Source organism: Ptychodera flava, chromosome 20 (assembly GCF_041260155.1).
Source record: "Ptychodera flava strain L36383 chromosome 20, AS_Pfla_20210202, whole genome shotgun sequence".
In the NCBI taxonomy this organism is placed as follows: domain Eukaryota; kingdom Metazoa; phylum Hemichordata; class Enteropneusta; family Ptychoderidae; genus Ptychodera; species Ptychodera flava.
Window position 1 is genome coordinate 28,287,800 of NC_091947.1, and position 21,479 is coordinate 28,309,278.

The 21,479-nt window shown below is 37.5% G+C and overlaps 1 protein-coding gene across 2 annotated transcripts in view; it reads left to right on the forward strand.

Moving 5' to 3' along the window:
* Positions 1-21,479, forward strand: part of LOC139120495 (dedicator of cytokinesis protein 7-like) — a 49,795-nt gene that overhangs the window by 11,674 nt on the left and 16,642 nt on the right. The window contains exons 7-30 of one of the 2 annotated variants that reach the window (XM_070684954.1): positions 21-87; positions 528-752; positions 1,530-1,692; positions 2,536-2,747; positions 2,971-3,064; positions 3,417-3,579; positions 3,924-4,041; positions 4,772-4,984; positions 7,954-8,055; positions 8,833-8,919; positions 9,215-9,431; positions 10,001-10,165; positions 11,124-11,398; positions 12,172-12,267; positions 12,791-12,931; positions 13,353-13,466; positions 14,445-14,755; positions 15,346-15,655; positions 16,132-16,317; positions 16,836-16,974; positions 17,225-17,318; positions 17,501-17,594; positions 18,876-19,010; positions 21,263-21,415. In XM_070684954.1, coding sequence (XP_070541055.1) covers positions 21-87; positions 528-752; positions 1,530-1,692; positions 2,536-2,747; positions 2,971-3,064; positions 3,417-3,579; positions 3,924-4,041; positions 4,772-4,984; positions 7,954-8,055; positions 8,833-8,919; positions 9,215-9,431; positions 10,001-10,165; positions 11,124-11,398; positions 12,172-12,267; positions 12,791-12,931; positions 13,353-13,466; positions 14,445-14,755; positions 15,346-15,655; positions 16,132-16,317; positions 16,836-16,974; positions 17,225-17,318; positions 17,501-17,594; positions 18,876-19,010; positions 21,263-21,415 — 3,874 coding nt within the window. The remainder of the gene's footprint in view (positions 1-20; positions 88-527; positions 753-1,529; positions 1,693-2,535; positions 2,748-2,970; positions 3,065-3,416; positions 3,580-3,923; positions 4,042-4,771; positions 4,985-7,953; positions 8,056-8,832; positions 8,920-9,214; positions 9,432-10,000; positions 10,166-11,123; positions 11,399-12,171; positions 12,268-12,790; positions 12,932-13,352; positions 13,467-14,444; positions 14,756-15,345; positions 15,656-16,131; positions 16,318-16,835; positions 16,975-17,224; positions 17,319-17,500; positions 17,595-18,875; positions 19,011-21,262; positions 21,416-21,479) is intronic. The other variant, XM_070684955.1, reaches the window with a different exon arrangement.

A 21,479-nucleotide genomic window follows, 5' to 3' on the forward strand; every position in this document is an offset into this window, starting at 1 on the left:
CTTTATTTTTGTCTTTTCAGGTTTGAAATTGACATAGAACCCATATTTGCTGTCATGGCTTTGTATGATGCAAGGGAAAGGAAAAGGGTATGTGTAGTTGTTGGAATTGCCACCATGAATTGCCACCATGAATCATTCATAGTTGTGAGCACCATGAAGCTGAAACATGCCTGAGACAGGAGTCCACCCACATGTGTGGAATAGTGGTTTATGTTCTGAAATAAGTGTAAAACTGGAGTCCACTTGTGAAAGAGTAGTCCAGTTCTCTTGGTCCCTTTCTGTTTGTCTGAGGGGGATTTCCATGATAAAAATATTGAAACAACACTCTAGGATAATGTTGAATTGTAATGTAGTATAGTGTGATCCCTGTTAACATTATAAATATGATGTTATTTCTGCAACCAAAGTACGAATGTGAATACAATGCATGATAATGCATGTTCTTGCCTTTCATTGTGTTGATGAATAACCTAATTATATAAATAATTATCGTCAATAAATGTGCTGTACATTCTCTTCTATTTTAGATATCAGAAAACTTCTACTTTGATTTGAATTCTGACTCCTTACGTGCAATGTTAAAGCCGCATGTGACATACCCTGACATTTTGACTGTAAGTCGGTCCTGTATCTTCTCACTGACTTACCCATCAAGTGATGTCTTCCTGGTTGTCAAGCTCGAGAAGGTATTACAGCAAGGGGACATCAGTGAGTGTGCCGAGCCCTACATGAAAGAATTTGACAGTTCCAAGGTAAGATCTCTATATTTTTGTTTTCTATCATATTTAACTCAGGGAGGAATGTTAAATGTGAGTTAACTGTGTCTACAAAGTGTGGCCCCCTGGACATGAACGCATGATGACAGCAACATCATTGCTGAAACCAGCATGCACACAGCTCAGTAGCAAGGCCATGCCAGATGTACCCTTCAATGAGCTTTGATACATCTCCTGTACTCTGATTGTGACTTGAATGAGTATGGCACACATGTTGGGCATACCTTTCGCTGCACCTTACTCTTGCATTCAGTATTCAATTTTAACTAGGTCATTTCGGTCTTCTTACATGAAATACATTTTCATCAAACATATCTTTGACATTTTTCTTAGCCCCTTTTAATGACAGATGTATGTATGCTGATAAACAAGTTTCTCTTTGGAAGGATGTGCAACAACTCTTCTCCCACCAAGGGGCCATTTTAGATAAGCTAATCTCAATACATGTAGGGCCAATGTGCAGCAGTTCAGACACTTAAATCTGATTGGTAGATTGTAATTAGTTAAGCTGCTAAAGTTATTTCTACCATATTATATTCTTGTTGTTTATTCATTTATTGACAAGATGACAACCACACTCAACTATTATGTCATATCATATTTCAGGGTATTTTCAAGACAGACTGTGTACACTATTTCCATTTTAAAATGTAGCTTTACCATTGAAAGGCGAATGTTCATTGCAGTTGATCATTCGTTATGGTTACCTTTTTGAAAATTTAAGATATTTTTCTCATTTGCAATTCTTTGCAGCAACATGAGAAAGTGAAAATCAATGCAAAGTATTACTGTGAAAAGCTTGGCAAATACCGAATGCCATTTGCATGGACAGCTATTCATCTGATGAATATAGTTAATGGTGCTGGAAGCCTTGACAGAGATCCATCATTCTCTGATAAAGACTCTCTCAAAGAAGGTAGTATATTGCTCACTTGTAATTGTTATGACCACGGTGATCTGAATCGATAAAAGGAGATTTTACATAGTCCTCAATAAATGTTTGTAACAGATGTTTGTTAAATCTAAACATCGTTTACTACCTTGATCAATCAAAATATATTCTTTACATTTATTTCACAGGACTCCTTGCATGTTTCATTAAAAAACTATTCTTTTGAACCAAATTGTGATGTTGATGCCCCATTCCCTCAGGGTAAACTTGATGCTATTGGCCTTTGTCAGAAATTCAAAACACAACAAAAAAAAAACTACAAAATACCTTTGTTTCTTGACTTCTTTAGACAACTAAAAGGTCATTTAATGACAACTTGAATTCACCTGACTTTGAACAATGCCTTTATGAGAAAATGCTTATTAATATACTACACTATATACTACAAAAAGATTTCAAAATTAAAGACTGTATGTTTTGATTCAATCATATAAGATGAGTGTTGAAGGGTGACAGCAGTGTGTGTTCAACTTTAAGAGATATCAAGCAGTCTTCTATGTACAGATGGATCAGTAGCCAGCTATCAACCTACAAGTACAATCTTACCATCAGCTAGTATTGAAGTCAATCAAAAGTGTTGACACACAATTACTATCATTTGTTTACTTATTTGTTTGTTTATTATTCATTTATTGACTTTTTCCTTAATTTGAAAAGTCAGCAAACATTTTGTCTAATAGTAGACTCTAGCATCAGTTATAAATGATTGCCGTCAGTGTGTAGTCTTTGCTAGTACAGACTTTTCATCAGTGATAAGTCGGCCGTCAGTAAGTGAATACACAGTAACCATTTTACTGTCTTTTCTAGATCGCCGAGCTAGTAGTGCCAGTAGCTATGAGAGTGGCACTGGCAGTCTGCGTAGGTCGAAGCCCGGAGATACCGGATCACTTCCAAGAAGGATTGATGGAACAGGATCATTAAAAAGAAATGGATCAGAGAGGAAATTGAGAGAGGAAGACATGTCAAATCTTGCATCATTCAGACCAGTCACTCTGACAGTGTCAAGTTTTTTCAAACAGGTAAATGTACATGTAACATCCGAAAAGTAAACTGCATCACATTTTCATCCTTGATTTAGCACAAGATACTTATCCGCTGTTTATCCTCAAAATGTGACTCTAGATGCGCATATTTCCATGGTTACACAAGTTGTACAGAGTTCAAAAGCAAACTCAGAGAATTTCACATTTTTGAATATCCTGAAAAGCGTTTCTTGATACTGAAATTTTCTCTGTATTGCAGGAAAGTGACAAGCTGACAGATGAAGACCTGTATAAATTCCTTGCTGATCTAAAGAGACCCACATCAATTTTGAAGAGGCTGAAATGTATCCCAGGTATGTTTGTTAAAAGATTGTTGTAAACAAAATGTGTTAACCTGATATTATTGTGTACATATTTATATTGCAAACAATATGCATTATTGTGTACATAATTGAAATGTTGTCTCATGCCTATCATTGTTTTGATGTACTGTCGACTTTTTTGCTTTTTCATGTTTCGTTGCATTATGATATGGTATACATTGTATTTGCTTTAGACAATTTGCTGCAGAAACGTTGAAATTTCATCAGCAAGGCTGAAAGGTGCATGAACTTTTTCCATCCTTCACTTTATGACATTGAAGCTAACTTGCATTGCTAGCAACTGGATGTTGATCTTTCGTCAACAACTTTTCTCCGACCACAGGTATCTTGAAGTTAGACATATCACCAATGCCAGAGAATCTGGCATATTGTTTGACCCCTGAACTCCAACAAGTAGATCCATACCCAGACTTGAGAGGTAGACCAACACGGGAGGTTCAAGAAATACCATCAAAAGAAGTATTCGTCCCAAGTACAGTCTACAGGTAAAGACAAGATAATCTCTGCCTCAATGTAGAAGATCAGTATATTTTGAATTGGGGATGCATTGATTTCATATGAGAAGTGAAAGAACACCAAAAAGCCAATTTGGCCTCTGTAAGACTAGCAATATTAATTAATTTTTCCTGGGTTTGTCTCCTCCAATGAAACAGAAGACCAATTTTACAAGAAAGTTAATTACAATAAGCATGTGCATCAGGTACGGGTAGCTAACAGAAAGTCAAAACACAAGCCTTTCTTATGAAGCCATGAAAGCTTGTGTAGTTGTACCCGTTCAATGATGCTTAAACCATCATATATTGATATCATATCATTGTTGATTTTACAGGAATGTTCTTTATGTGTACCCACAATCATTGAATTTCTCCAATCGCACTGGTTCAGCAAGGAATATAGCAGTTAAAGTCCAGTTTATGTCAGGAGATGATCCCAAAAACGCCTTGCCAGTGAGTATATTTTGTACACCCTGAATCAATTCCCAACAGAATCTACTATGTGTGCCAAGATTAGGGGATTGGATAAAGACATGGAATTGGTACTAAGGATTTGTGATTTGCAAGAATCAATGTCGTAGATGGTAAATGGGAAAGGGCCTGCAGCAATCATGAGCAGCAAGTAGATTACTTGTATAACAAGAAGCCCTCTGATTCCATGGGGGATTACAAGTCATCTGATTTTTTCGTCAATGACTATCGTAAATTGACTGTTAATTTGCATGTTTAGATATTAGATGCCTCAAAACTGAAAGACTGAAACTTTTACTCACTCTCCAGGAAGTTTTAAACATTCTCTTTCAAAACCCAGAATCAAAATCAGGCATGACGCTTCAAATTTTGGTGCAAGAGAATCATTACCTAAAATTTACCAATTCTTAAAATTCAAAATGGCTGCTATCCTAGTGTTAAGTCTATGGGGAAAATGAACTTTTTTATTTTCACAAAGAACAAGATAGTGGAAACTTCGTTTACTCCATATGGTTCAAAAAGAGTCCCCTCAAATAGTAGACCAGAAAAATATTGCGAAAAGTTGACTGCCTGAAAGAGTGTTCACTGAGGCGTATTCTGCATTAGAGACAGAAAATGAAGTCATGGAATGATGTGCATAGTATATGTAAATGATGAACATCAAATGATTAAAATGTCTAAGTGTTTGATGGATTTATCTTACATATTTCAGGTAATTTTTGGGAAATCAAACTGTGCACCATTCACCTCCGAAGCATACTCAGCTGTCACTTACCACAACAAGTGTCCAGATTTCTATGAAGAAGTTAAGATCAGGTTGCCGGCCAGTTTGACTGACCAACATCACATATTGTTCACATTCTACCACATCAGTTGCCAGCGGAAACCAGATAATTCACCAGTAGAAACACCTATTGGGTACACGGTAAGAATATAAAATTCCTATTGGTTTAAAGGTAAGCTAATAAAACTGCTGGGGATATTTATCAATACAACAGTGTTGTCAACTCTTCCAACACTCCATCAATCTATCGCTTGACATATCAATGTAATATACCAGGTGAATGTGGGTTTTCCCCAGGTTTACAACAAGTAATATTCTGTGATAATCAGAGTCAATATATCAGAGTCAATATAGCTTAATACAGTTGGGCCATTAATGAGATAATGTACGATTGATGTGGCCACAGAAGTGGCCCCATACTTTATTTCACATTACTGACAATGTTATCCTTAGTTTAAGGATGATAAATACCTTTTAGACACTTTCCGATTTTTTTTGAATTGAAGAAGTCCCAAACCCCAATAAAGTATACATTTTGAAAGCCCTGATATAGAGCTCTCCGACCAAGCACAGTATCACGGTCATTATTTGCATAAGAGTCACGTGACAAGCGTTTTGCTGAACCTTCCAAAAACCGGTTTTCCCGGCCTTATGCAAACACGCTGCAAGATTTCCGGTTGGAATTTCTTCATTGACAAGCCTTGACAATATCCTTCAAAACCGTGTCTGCGATTTTTTCTCGGAGGCTCCATTCAAATTATATGGCGTGATAATTAAAATTCCTTGAAAAGCACCTTCGTCCAACACCTTTAAGAGCGCATTAAAAAATAACAAAGGCATATAAAGGAAATCCCAGACACAGATTTTGAGTTCATTATGTTTTCAATGGACGGTGTGAATTTCAAGCAGCTAGTGTTGTGAGCGCGAATTGACGAGGTGCCAAAGAAGGGTACTTCATTAACACATTGAATTCGAGAAAAACGCTAAAAACATGTTTTGATACTTCTACGCTACGGCATTTGATAATTAGAACGTGCACGAGCCTCAACACGGGCATACTTGGTTACCAGTGATGATGTCGGCCGGGAATGACAGTTGTTCAGAGAAAAAGTCCCAGGAAAATAAAATAAATCGCGGAAAACTACCAATTTTTGGAGCCTTACGTGTCGACACATCGCCACAGCGAATGGCTTCAGTGGGAAAAACAATGACGTCAGCAGTCATTACTGATAGCGGGCGTGTCCTAAATTCATATGTAGATAAGCTTGTTTGCGTTCCCCAGATCACACTCCCCTCACACGCTATATAGACATTGCAGAACCGTAGACTTGATAGCGTACTATCGCACTAATTGCAAAGTTAATTCTAGGACGCGCCATTGCGCAATAAAATCTCGAACGGCCCTCATTTCTACGTTTGACCACAGTCGTTTGGAGAGCTATTCAGCGCTGGGACTATTCGCCCCATAGACGAGTGTACAGAAGCCAGTACACTCGTCTATGGGGCGAATAGTCCCAGCGCTGAATAGCTCTCCAAACGACTGTGGTTTGACGCGCCACTAAGGGCGCAACATTTATATGAATGGGTCGATCACGCAGAGTTCACGTAGTTCATACATTCGCGTAGCTCCCCGAAGGTCATTACCTCAGTCATAGTGTGACATGTAAAACGATTCAGTTACCTATCAACCTTTGCAATTAAATACCCACTACAGCATATATGGTGGTACATAGGAAGCTGGGTAGAAAGGACTGATGTAGGGGCAACGGTGTTTTGGAGCCGTACGCATGTGGCATGGCCGATGAATATAAAACAACGGCATTGGCCGCTGCGTAAAGGTGGAAAGCTAGTCGACACTCGGATTTTTAACGCCGGTATAGTTGATGAACCCAGGATGATCGGGCAGTCCCTTAAATCATGCTACCTCCATGATGTATCGATCACTTTATTTAGGTCGTACGGGTTACAGTCTCGTGCTATATCAGTGTATGAGTAGCCTAATTGTCGATGCGTGCAAATCGAGGGCCACTCTCGGAGAAATCCTACCGGTGCGCTAAGCTTTGATCATGATCGTTTCCACAGTCAAAATCACAGTCCTTAGCAATTTGTACAGTTGTTCAAGTCCGACATATCAATAATTCATCACATAAGTTACGTAAACAATCGAATCGAACCAAACGGTTTGCTGTTGCCATTATTGGGCCTGTTGCGTACGTACAAGGGACAACTTTGCAGTAGCTTGGTTACGGGGGCCCGATCTCCCAGTATTCTCCTTTTCTTGACTTGATAGACTATTGTATTTTCTGCAGAAAATTCAAGGTTTTTACATGTGTGATGATGATGGCCCCCGATTTTCTAAAATGGCCCCCTTGGGACAGGAGTAGGGGCCAACAGTGGCTCGTTGTTTTTAAATCCTAGAATGAACAATGTGTAATTGTTTATCTGACATTGCGAAAAAGACGTCAACGTCAACCACCGTAAAGCGGCGTGTGCAGGCTCCGACCAACCCTAAGCAAAGAGTGATAAACGTCGCACTGCTGAGAAATCGTCGTTGACACGATGTCTTGACCACACTAAGAAAAATGACTTGCTCTCTGGTGTAGACTATGTCTGGAACTGTACGAATACTTGTTTATTGGACTAGGCTTCGACAAACATTTAATTACGGTTTATTGTTTACAGACGGAAGTAATCCTGGTGTTTGGAGAAGTCACAGCACGTCATTATGTAAATTAGCTAGTGCAACGCAACGTTGTGTCACTCAAGATGGATTATGGAAATAGCAATGCAAATGTGTCCACAATGTTTACAAAAGCTCCCCGATTTAACCGGGATAGCCACGTGCATTTGTTTTGATTTTTAAAAATCGTGAATTACACGGAAACCATTCCTTATCTTGAACTGGCGACACATCTCAATTCTGGGTCTTACTTCAAGGCGTATTCTCAGAGAATTTTGAAAATTTGACAGAAAAATGAACGATTTGGTATTTATCATCCTTAAAGACAACTATTCCTGTTTTGATCTATGCTCATTTATATGATTAATCTCTGGTATTGCTTTAGGTCTATTACGAACGTTTCTGAAATATTCCAATGTTCTCATTACAGTGGATTCCAGCATTACATGATGATAGACTACGGACTGGTGAATTCTGTTTGCCAGTTTCCATGGACAAACCACCAAGCAACTACTTCATGTTGTCACCAGAGGTAAGCCACGATATTCTGGTTACAAACCACACAGATGTCTTTCTTTCTTTCTTTCTTTCTGTCTGTCTGTCTGTCTGTCTGTCTTTCTGTCTGTCTTTCTCTTTACTTTCTCTGTTTTTCTCTCAGTCTTCACAAGACAAAATACAGGTCTTTCAGCTCACATTACAGCTCAGTGAATTACCGGTAGTGTCTTCCCTTATAAAGATATGTGCTTTATATGCTATTGCACACAATTTGTCCTGTAGAGTCCATTCCAATAAATTCTGTGTCAATAACAGTGACAGAAAAATAAATTGAATCCTTAAAGTATGAGGAAAATTGTTTTGGTGATGTCAGATCATATTCATAAATCAAATACCACTTCTTGGAAACACAACAGAATTTACTGTATGTTGGAAAGATCAGCTACACATAAAATCTATACTCTTGCTGCAAAGGGTTTTTGTTATGTTATATTCTACTGTGTGAATATTTAGCTCAGCAGTACACTTTTCGCCCAAGTTCTTTTGCCCTGTGATGGTTGACAGGGACGACAACAAAAGATTGGGTGTATGTGTAGACCAAAGTGAGTTGGTTAATTTTGTTGGATTTTCTATTGATTTACTGAGTCTACTCAAGTGACATTTCCTAGTTCAAATCTCAGGAGCAAACAGTGCTTTCCATAAGTTATCTCGTTCAACACAAGACGTTAACATTACAACATCCTATGCGATCCATCGTCAGAGTTTGGCATGAACCAAAGTCCACTGATGTAGGTACTGGTATATTGTATTTTAGGTGCAGCTACCTGGCATGAAATGGGTGGACGGACACAAGGGACTGTTCAGTGTGAGTGTGACCACTGTATCAAGTATACACACTCAGGTAAGCAAATCCCACTTATAATCACGTTTGTCAACTTCTTGTAAAGCAGCTAGCATAGATACTCTTGAAGCTGTAATTCCTTGGCTTGTCTGTGAGAAAGTAGAAAATAGTTCTTCCAGCTATTTATGAACTACTACCCATTTGTGAAAAAGATGATCAACAAACATTTTTATCGAAAGGGGAAGGAATGATTTGTAAAATCCTAATTTGTTATTATCTATTTAGTAATAAATATTCTCAAGTACAGCTTTCTTTTGACAAACCTGATAGTGAGATGCACAACTTCTCTTTGCAGGATGAATGTTTGGATAAATTCCTTGGACTTTGCCATGCTGTGGAAAATGGTCGCATACCACGGACAATCGGTGAAGGCAATATGGAAGCAGAACTCAAGAAGAGTGTTGCTAATTTGAATAAGGCGTCATTTGAACCCTTGATAAGATTTCTTCATATCATACTCAATAAGCTGATTCTGATGCTTGTCAAGCCACCAATAATTGCTGGGCAAGTTGGTATGTATCAATAATGATATATCAGGCTTTTCTTTACTTCCCATGTTGATGTCATTGGTCTGGTCTAGTATTTGTGTGTTTGTGCGGATGTCTTTATGTGTGACATGTAGGAGTTCAAGATTTGGCTTTAGAGAACACATATTTTACTCAAAGCATACTTGATAAGGATGACAACAGAGGATACACAGAGTAATATCCAGGGTTGTATGAAGAAAAATAACATGCTTGTTTAAATTTTCATCATAGCATGGTCATGTTGTCAAAGTTTTTCATATGTTTGATAGGTCTGTTCATTACACTGACAAATGTGTAACTGTATGTTTTCCTTATAGTCCATTTTGAGTATGGTCAAACACAGGAAATATTATTATCAGAAAAAATTGTATTCTACACAAGTTATTGGGTGCCTTTGTAGAATTTCCTAATCAGTGAGTTGGTTGTCCATCTACAAAATCAGTGAATACCCAAGGGTGTAGCACGGCGAGGGAAAATATTCCAAAATATGGTTAAAGGATGTGATTAGTATGAATATATATGTACATGCTGACATCTTTTACTATCTTTTTCAGCCAACATGGGACAGTGTACATTTGAGTCTTTGGCCAACTTAGTAGCAAGGATACATGATGTATTGGGTGGTAACCTGGACAGCCATGGTAGGAATGATCTACTTGCTAGCTATATCCAGTATGCCTTCACTCCACCAAAGGATTCCAAGTCTTCATTCAGTCCAGGTATGTAACAGTATGATCATAATGAAGATTACATGTTTAGGTACACAGTCAGTTTTACAAAAGATTGGAACTGTTATTTTGCTATCAATACTGGCAATTATATTTGGACAGAAGATATAGACTAGTGTCATTTCAGTACATTTATACGGATTGTGCCAGTATTTTGTACAGGGGAGTCCCTGGCTAAGGAATGTATTAAAGATTGAAAATCCCTACCTTCTTATTCACATGAAAAATGGGAATTTACCGTGTGATAATTGTAAGGGTCTCTCCCATAAAACAGTCCAGGAAGCAAAAATAAGGAGTTACACGATCTCTGATTGAGAGAAGGGACAGTTTATTCTGTGTAGTGGAACCCTGTACTTGACAGATTTAGATCTGTCATCTAAAAATTATAAGATTCTGATGTCCCTTCCCTTGTGTAGTGGCATGCGTATATGTATGTTACAAACATTCCCCACTCAATGTGATTAATGTAGATTAGTTAATAGTTGCTGAATAAACTACATAATTCATGAAAACACTCTCAGTACCCACTGCTCCTTGTGAGAGCATCCTTGCATTTATCTCCATTATTTCACCTGACAACTTCAGATGACACACAAAATTACTTTTGGTGACTGGACACTCCTTACTGAAATCCAGCCAAGCTCTGCATATTTCCCATTCATTCCATTTTATAAGCAAAAATAAATACAAAATGACATTGGAACTCCATATTTCAACTTTTCACATAAAATAAAAGATACTGCGTACTGCACTTTCATAAATTATAGAAGGAATCAGTGCTATTCATTGTATAGAAATATTTCTTGTATCTTCTGATACTCTCTCTCTGATTAACTTAAGCCTCATTTATAGTTACAAATAGCATTTACCAAAACTTGGTGGTAAAAGGGTTAACATCAGACTATATCATTTCACTTCTCATGGTTACGTCATTTCATGTCATTCATAGCAACGTCACCCATGCGATCAGATCAGTACGGAAACTTGACAAGACCAACCACATTAAATCTGAATCAGTCCAACCGTTCACTGAGTAGTAGTAACCCTGATTTGGCAGTGACCCCAACGTCTCAAGACAGCGATTTCTACTCCTCGGCAACCATGGGACGATGCACGGCAGAAAGGGCATCTATGATGAGAGTGGCAAACAGGACATCGTATGCAGAAACGGGCATGGGTAATGTACCAGTCCATGGACTCGGTGGTAGAATGCCCAGCAAAAAGGTCAGTTTTACAGTGTACCCCTCTCCTGTCCTTTGTATTACACAGAGCTCTTCTGCTGTGCAGGTAGATTATCTTTGAGTGTGAAAGCACCAGTAGTTGCTAGTTTTCCTTGAAATAGCACTCTTACAGACTACTTGATAGGCATACAGTAAGGCAACTCTTCTTCTTGCCAGTAAGCACAGTGGTGATATCTGCCATACACCTTGTATTGTAAACATTACTTTTTGCGTTTACCTGCTGATAAACAAGGTTTGCAGGCTTTGAAAAGAAATCAAGTGTACGACAAAAATAATGTCAGGTCTAATATTGTCAATTCATCATTTGTACTAATTTGATATGCAGAAAACAGGGGTGTACAACTAACAGCCAATCATACGGTACAGTGTGTAGAGGAAGCCATCTTGTTAGTAAACTAACACAAACTTCTTATCCATTGACAAAGTACTGCTACTACTGAAATTACCAAGTCTGACATACCAGATTGACTCCCTCTTACATGATATCAGATTACTAGTGAAATTTAAATGATGAAAAGTAGTTTGATGACCTGGATAATCATCCATTTATTTGCCAAGGGTATATTTCAGTAGCATTTAAATATTCTTTGCATATGAATAACTGCAAGTACTTCATAATTTTCTCACTGTACATACAAATTTCAACATTACATCACTATGGTATGGGTGAAATCAGCTCTCTGTATTTCCAAACGCATGTTTCCTTTATACTGTGTAAACTTTTTACACGCATTAATCTATGTGTTTGTGTTTCAGTTAGTGCATGAGGAATTGGCATTACAAATGGTTGTATGCAGTGGCTCAGTCAAGGAAACAGCCCTGGCACATTCCTGGTTCATATATGAAATCATGGTAAGTTGAAGTCAAGTTCATGTATTTGTAATCACAGTATTGGTAACTGATAAGTCAATGCAGTATAACATTTTCTTTTTGTATGTAATGTTGTTGAGGTACAGCATAAGATAAACCATGGTATGTATGTTACAGACAGCAACTTAAAGCTTTTGAGATACAGTAGTAAAAACTTTTAAAGTTTTCTTTTCAGTAGTTTTGTAAGGTTTCCATGTATGGGAAGATTAACATTTCCAGATGTTGTTCACTGCATGTCACAAACCCTATTCATAATATGTACTTCTAAAAGCTGTGCACCTAATTTCTCTCCACAGAAATCTGAATTGCAAAAGAGAAAAACTTTTCTCATAGAAATCAAGATGTTCAGTGTTGATGAATCATGCCACAAAACGTTTTAACACTTCTGTATAGAACTTGAAAATTGGCAAAAAGAATTGTACCGAACTCAGATAATCCTTTGATTTCCCACTTTTCACTATTTGCTTTAGACATTTTTAGATGTTGACTCCTATTTTGCTTTCAGATCAAGAGTATGGCACAGTATGTTGCTGAGAGTGGTCGTTTCTTACTACATCGAAGAGAAAGATTTCCGTCTCGCTTCTTAGATGACATTCATACCATTGTCCATTCCGTGACAACTGACATCATTTCAAGATATAATAAGGTAAGAAATATTTCTGAACTGTTATATGTAGGTACATTTTTGTGGAAAGTTTTGCAAAGAGGTAGGGGAATTATAATGTACCATGTTTCATAATTTTAATATACAGTTTTCAACATGCCAGTGAGCCAACTAGTTGTGTAAGAAACATCTTGTGGTTTCCAAATAAAACAGTTTGTAATGTAGTATGTAGTTGTAATATTGAAAGGGGAATAGTCATGTGGCAGTCTGTGGAGAATGTTAAGTAATTTGTATTCAACAAGGGGAGTAAGGCTTGTGTTCTTCTCTGGAATCTATCCTTTAACAATAATGAATGAAAATTCAGCATGAAGTTTCACAAAAATACAATCAGTAGATTTCCAATAATGTTTTGTTTTTCTACTCATCATCAAATCATGCTATCTTTATGGTTTTTTGTTTTCAGGATTTCAGATTCAGTCAATGTGTGAATTCCAGCCTGGCATTTTTCTTGGCTGATTTATTTTCTCTAATGGATGTCAGTTTTGTTTTTGAAGCTGTTCAGATATACTGCAAACAGGTATGTGTGTACTCTTGACAACATCACATATGTCAGTGTGACTTACATAGCTATGGCAAAAAATGTAAAAATATGATAGTTAGCATTATAAAATACGTAATTATAAATAGTAATGGTATGTCAATGATGCCAATGTGACATTCTGATTTCCCGAGAACTCAAGCAAGCTGTGTCCCTCAAATAGCATAGTAAAAGCTTAATTCCAAAACACAGGGCCTTCAGATAACAGGAAAAATCTAGAGTTAGAATGCATGAAATGATGAAATACTTGGAAATTATTCAAAGAGTGGCATAAAATTCTTGAAATTGTATGGTTAGATGCACCCTTTTGAAAAATGTGGTGTGTGTGCTCTCTCTATAATATGCTTTTTACATTTTGTCATCTACTTTGCTTCTGCTGTCATAATGTAGCACACTTGTGACTGTTTCTGTATGTTTCTTGCTTGGTCCTTGAATCTGCATTTCCATTCAACAGCACTTGCTCAATTGTTAATCTGCTTTTTGCTTGTCGGACGCTCAAACTACAGAGATAACAACTTTGAAACAGTGGAAACACAAAGTAGCAATGAACCATTCAATTTAGGTGCATTTCAGTCCATATAACGCTTGTGTGTTAGCTTATGCTATACACATATGTAGCACATTGTGCCTGCTTTGGCAGGGTTATTCATAATCAATATTTGAAGTTACTTCTTAGATCTTAATGGCAGTTCAAAAGTCAATGTAATTGCAAATGGTCAGTTGAATTTCAACAAACCCACCCATGTAAGCTTACAGTTTATGTCACGTTCAGATTTTCCAATCACCAATGTAATGATCTTTTTCCCAAGAATGTACAAGGATTAAAATGATTACTCAACGAGAGATGTATCTTATTTTGGTGTGTAGTTAAGTATCAAAGTTGTGTTGGAAATTGATAACCCCAGACAAATGGAAATCTTGTCATGATATTGTGTTTCATTAACTCTTTATGCACAGGTATCACATCGCATAGCACAATTACCAGACCCTACAAGCCTGGCAATGCTGAAACAAGAATTCCTTCGTATCATCAGCAGTCATGAACACTATGTAACATTGAATCTTCCACTGCCATATCCACTGGTGTCCCCGGCATCTTCCCCATGTCCATCGATATCCAGTTCAACATCACAGAGTTCCTATCTGTCGTCAAACACCCTGACAGAGCAGAGATCTAGCATGGCAGAGTTGTCTGTTGAATTCAGACAGCAACATTTCCTCACTGGACTGTTGCTCTCAGATCTTGCCTATGTATTACAAGTGCAGCAGTAAGTTCCTGTTTAATGCCAGTTTTATTTTGTGTATGGCAGTTTCTTCCTTCTAAGTTCCATTGACAAAAGTTATGTATAATTTTTTGCAAGGTTTGTCAGGTGAATTGTATTTAAATACCCCCACTTTTCTTTTGCCAAGCATCATTACTTACTCGCATGATTTTCTAAATAGCTGTATAAATGCGGTGAAATTTACCACTTTGTTGAACCCCAAGGCCTTGAATATTAACATGTATGTACATGTAACCAGGTAAAACAATCTGAGCTTATTATTTGACAGCAACAAAAATCTCAACGTTTTGCGATACATCAAATTTACTGTGTAAACATCAAGAAAATTGTCGCAAAGTGTCTTATGAGTGTGTAAATTTAAAAACGATCACAAAATGTGCCCAAAGTTTTGACGGTCCAGTCTTTCCAAAAAAAAGAACATACTCAGCAGAGAGGTGTGCAATTGTGTAAAATTTAAACAGATTAATATGGTAAATCATTTGATAATAGTCACAAAATACACGACAGAGTCCACAAATCATTCTTTTTATTGATTTTGTCATTACAATGCATCTTTTTCCATTTGCATCTTTCAGCAATCCTTCACTACACCGGCAAGCAGTGGATACGATATCCAATCTACTGGCCTGCCATGACACAGATGCCCGGTATGCAAGTCCTGAGTGCAGAGCAAGAGTGGCTTCTCTGTACCTACCACTCATCGGCATAGTCATGGATGTCTTGCCCCAGTTGCATGATGGGAACCTGGAACCAAGCAAGAGACCTCCAACAATCATTGAGATGGACAATGATATGCCTATTAATCAGGTTGTTGCCATGGCAATAGCTGGAACTAGTATCTATACAAGGCCAGCATCGATTGCCTCAGACACAACAACATTGCAGGTTTGTGATACAGCTTTTCATGGAACTATTGGTGTGGTGGATTGATAATCACAATAATCATTGTTTAAAAGAACATGAAAGCACTTTCGTCTTCAAACCTTGTACTACTTTTTAGCGCACATTGAGAATAATACATCCAATTGTCCTTCTGGTAATCATTGTCTGAAGGTGACTATCAATGCACAGAAATTAAAAGTACTGAAAAAGGATACATAATTGAACTTGAAGAACGGCTTCACACAATCTCATTGTTCTTCTACTGTCTTTTCCCAGTTTCCCTGAAAAGTTTTAACCTCACCCAGTAATCACTAGAGTTCTACCAAACTTTTGTAATGCCAGGGACAGAGGTCAGTGTGCTTGTTGGAAATCTAACGCTGCCATACACTTTTGACTGTCAAAGAGACTTACCATCTTCACAGTGTTGTGAAAGACTCATCTTCATCACTTCCTTGTGATTCTTTTTTCACCTATCACAGAGACCAGGCTATACTGCAACACCGCTGAACCAGCTGTCAACAAGAAACTTGTTAATGTGTTTTCTATGGGTTGTGAAGAATGTAGATGAGAAAATACTTCATCAATGGTGGAACGACTTTACTCCAACCAGAATGCAACAGTTGCTAGATGTGTTGTATTTCTGTGTATCTGTCTTTGAGTACAAGGTAAGTGGTTACTGATTCAAAGCATAAACACAGTGCATAGAAGTAGTGACCATTTGAGCTGTGGAACTTTACAGTACAAGCTATGAAAGACAGTTTCTGTATTGTAAGGTGTAAAACTACCAGGCTTTGAAGTCATGATGCGAGGTAAAGAAGCATGAGTGTAATACAGTCATAGCATATGAAGGCTGTCCAAGCAGGAGACAATGTGGATTTCAAGTAACGATCAAATGTCAACGTTTCAATACTTGTAAGGTTAGGTGAAGCACGTCAATTGAAATGAGTCTTGATGAAGACATTTGGACACAGCTAGAGTTCTGATTATGTGGGAGTCCATGATAAACAAGTGAATACCATTGTATCATATAGCTTGAAAAATGAGAACTACATAGAGAATTGTCCACATTAGAGAGGTGTCATAGGCCAGGTTTTAATATTTTGATGGATTAGGCAAAATTTTGATGGTTGACTTTGACCCACCTATGAATGATGACTGTAACCGTATTGGATAATATTTACAGGGTAAGAAAAATTTGACATCCCAGGCCAGAATGTCATTCAAGAAGTCAGTTGATGTCAAAGCCAAACTTGAAGAAGCCATCTTGGGTACATCTGGCGCTAGAATGGATTTGATGCAGAGAAGAAGTAAACAGTGGTCTGGTAAGTTGAATTAATGTGTAAAGTGGGGTTGTAATGAACTACATCATGATTGTTGAGAGATATTTGTCATGAAGGCACAATGCCCATTTTGAGAGATCATGAGTCCACATTATCCCAGAACAGATTTATGGTTTTGGTAGTTGTGATAATTTATTACTGAATTTGACTTTCATTCGTATTTATAGACATCTACAAGTGTACATACAGAAATGTTGTTTGATCCTAATGAGGTTTGTTGTTATCTTCACAGACAGGCCAAATTTATCAGCCATTGGCCAGGCAGAGAAGTTAAGATGGAGGAAAGACCAGACGCAGACCTGGAAACAAAATGATCCTTTGGAGCAGTAAGTAAAAATATAAAGTCATCAGTGTAGTTATCAGTGACGTTATGATACAACTTTTGAACTGTTTCAAAAACACTTCATAAAATTCAAATTCGTAGATGAATGACTAAAGCATACTTTTGATTAATTGGTTGATTATATGGTAAGTTTAAATTTGTTCTTACATTAATCAATTTTTTCAGACCACGTGATTTAGAAGCTGATGCATTGCTGGAAAGTAACCTTGGTACAGAAGTTAATATGATTGTCCTTGATATCCTGGAGTTAATTGTTCAGGTGGGTATTAATAACCCTTAGCCCCATTAGCTGTGTATCTTTTTGCATTTCCTTGGTAGGATGGTTTTGAATCAAATGCAACTTATGTAACAATGCTTACCAAAGTTTGAGCTCAGAATGTTTTGTGAAGATTGGTGATGAATGCACAACTTAAATTTCAACAACCAAATAATTTTCTAGTTTGATATCAAATATGGAATCTGCAAATATATGCATATTTGCCTTTATTTAATTTACCAAATCCATCATCAAATATTGAAATAGAGACATTTTCAAAGACAATATGGCTTAAAAATTAGAATCCAATGCATCTCTCTAAAGATTGAGTGATATTTTTCAGCAAGTAAAATGCTAAAGAGAAAGCTACATGGGGCTTTAAAATTAGGTGATTTGCCATTGATACTCCTTAGCATGTAATGATGAATATTGCAGTATTTATCCATAATGTGTTGTCTTCCATTGATGTCCCATGGCCTTGAATGTTGAAATCAGAGTACCGTTTCATAAAATATGTGTATGTAATTGTACAGTCCTAGTCATTTACAAGAGGAAATGATGTGTGGTCAGTTGTAGTATCAATTTGCCATGGTTGTCAGTGTCAACACCAGCATTGAAAGCACTGCATAGCAGACATTGTACTGGTACCCACAACTAACAGCCATGTAGAAGTGCCAAATTGTATGTAAAGGACCACCAGTTATGAAACAGTAGGGGTTTATTTAGTAGAGAACTCACAGCAACAATAGATGATTTCTGAAATTTCTTAAAACAAAAGCATTTCAGAGTTACTCTTCCTGTGAGGGCGCTGTTGGTGGGGGCTACACTTTACTGCAACCTGTGTGTAATGGCTTGGTCTGCTACAGGACACATCTGCTGGAAGTGGTGATGCTATAATTTCATAGCAATGACAGACTGAATTTAAAGGCTGAATTTGTTCAATGTCTCAGAGCCTGGTGACTTTAGAACATATGGGACGAGAGTTCATTGCGTAAATGTTCTATATCTGCAGCCATTGTAACCCCACTAATCGTAAATAAACAGCACCCTCTGAGGCAAAATTGTCCTGAAATACTTTTGTTTTCAGACATTTCAGAAGTCATCTATTGCATTTTAGTATCGTTATGGATGTATGACACCAATCAGGCTGAAGTGCATTGTTTTAATAAAATTTTGCTTTCTGTCTGTTGACTTCAAAGGGCATGTATTCTGACAAATATACCAGTACATACATGTTCAAGACTATTTTTACATGCTAAAAAGTTTATCTTTGGCCTGTTTTAGGTAATTACATCCAATGACACACAGCAAAATCTACTCGGCAATGTCTTACGTGTACTACTACATCAACTTGCTTGTAATCAAAGCATTGTTGTACTGCAGAACATTCTAGCCACGGAAAGAGCATTGGTCTTCAAGGTAAGTTGTAAATGTCCAGTATTTACTATAGACATTACACTGCGGCCCAAAGGCGCCCTATTTTGGGCAATATATATTTCGCCACGCATACGTTGAGTACGCGTACAGAGAGTAAAATCGACCTTCCGCGTCGTGTTGAAAATTTCGCCGGATTTCCTCGCTGCACAACAAAATATTGAGGAAAAAGTTGCATACCCTATTTCCTTGACATGTTGCCCTTTCAATTATGTTATTTTGGCAAGAATATCACGGACAAATGCTAAAATACCTAAGTGACAATAGTCCATGTAAATCGTGAAAACACAGCCAACAGCACAAACGATGGTTAACTCGTCATTTCATAAAAATAAGACGGAAACTCAAAAAAATAAAACCATAGAGTTTTAGTTACCATTCATGAGATGTGTGATCTCAAATGTTGTAAAATATGACAGCGAAATGAAAGAGTTAAACCAACGGTTTTTTCAGATGTATTTTTCATTTTACGATAAGGCGAATAACCTCCAGTTCCCATAGAAAACAATGGCGTCTAATGTACACACACATTGCAAACTTCTCGCCGGTTCAAATTCCTCAATTCTGAAACAATGGCGGTGAAAATTGGCGCTGTGACCCTCTGATTGATAAACAAAATTCTATTGGTTTTAGATTTTTGAATTTCTTTACGAAACTTGTTTTATTTGCATTGTATTTATTCCGATCACTGAAATTTACTCCTGCTGTCAATAAAATGGCGATCTGACAGCGTTTACATATACAGAAGGAGGGTCGTAAATGGACGCATTTTAATCAGTAAGCGTCTCGTAAGTTGTACAGACTAAATACCTGCCAAGTTGTTGTAGTGTATACAAAATTTGGGCGAATATGAACGATGAAAACTGCAGGAAATTGAAAAAATAACACAGAACGGAGGCGATCCGACACAGCGTCTCCACTGTCATCGTGCAGTGAACGTTATCGATCGATATCCTTTTGTCCGAAATTGATACATTGTTGTCTTGCTCACTTGCAGGTCGTTCCCTGCTCACACTGGCGCCAAACTTGGCAAAAGTGCGCCAAAATATGCTGAAACGTAAAAGTATTACCAAAACTGAAAAAGTGTCGTCGATTTAATTTGAGTACAAGAAACCAACAGATACGTTTATGGTATGGCTTGTACGTCATATATATATGGGTAAATGTGGAAATATTCATGAGATGACCTGATTACACAAGCGGCACGCGAGCAGATGTCGATCGATATACTATTGAAAATAAATTGATACAATGTTCACTGTCGTCAATAGCAACCGCCTGAAGCGCTCCAGGTAGGAAATATGCTTCGCGGAATACTGCTCAAATAGGCATCCTTTTGGCCCGCAGTGTTAGCAACTCTAGCAATTGTTTCATTCATATGTACATTGGTTTGGAATATAGCTTTAACCTTCCAAAGCTTTTGAAACGCCTTTATCAAACATATAGATCATCAGTATCATCATCCAGTTTCCAGAGTTACCATACACAAAGTCTGACACCAATCAGGCTTAAGTGCATCGTTCAATGTACATGTTATTATGCTTGATATCGCAACATTGTATTTGATTACCCTGGAATGAAGAATTCATGATTTGATATGCTACCATACAGCATGGCTCTAGCCTAGGTCTCTCATGTGAGAAGTTGGTACACTGCGATGTCACACTGCAGATCACTATCTCAGACAAGAGACAATGCAAGCCACTTGTTGTGCATAGATTTAGGTGGTTTAGAAGTATATACAGATATAGAAAAACCTTTGTACAGATGTGAAGGAAAAAAAGGCAACTGCGTTTACTGTAGGAATGTGTACTCAAAGCTTCTATTTAGCAATTATTGGATCAACACAAATGATACAATATATAAGCCAGTGACAGTTTATTAGGATGAGGCATCAAGAATTTGTCATTGGCACTTCAAAGTGAAATGTGCTTGCAGGTGCTTATTCTATACTCATATCTGCCTATACCTGTAAAGTGGTTTATTCTTCAGTTGTAAAACAGAAGGCATGTAGCTTTGGGTTCCACTGCCTGCATAGCAAAGAGTGCTGTCCTTCGATCTGTGTGTACTGCATATTTCTAAGTTTCACAACATCCTGTGACCAACACAACGGCCAAACTTTGAACATTGCTGTTTGATTCAGGAACCAACTTGGCCATTTAGTTTATTTACCATTGACTCTATTTCAGCCATTTATCTGCACTTTCTGAATGATTCTTGATTTGTTTTGATATCAGTTTCCTGAGTTGCTGTTTGAAGAGGAGACAGAGCAGTGTGCTGATCTGTGTTTGAGATTGCTACATCAGTGTAGCTCATGCATCGATGTGGTCAGATCTCATGCAAGTGCATCTCTCTACTTACTGATGAGACAGAACTTTGAAATTGGAAACGTAAGTGCACCAATAATTGTAAACAGTATTCCCTCTATGCCATTATGCTGCACCATTGGTGCAT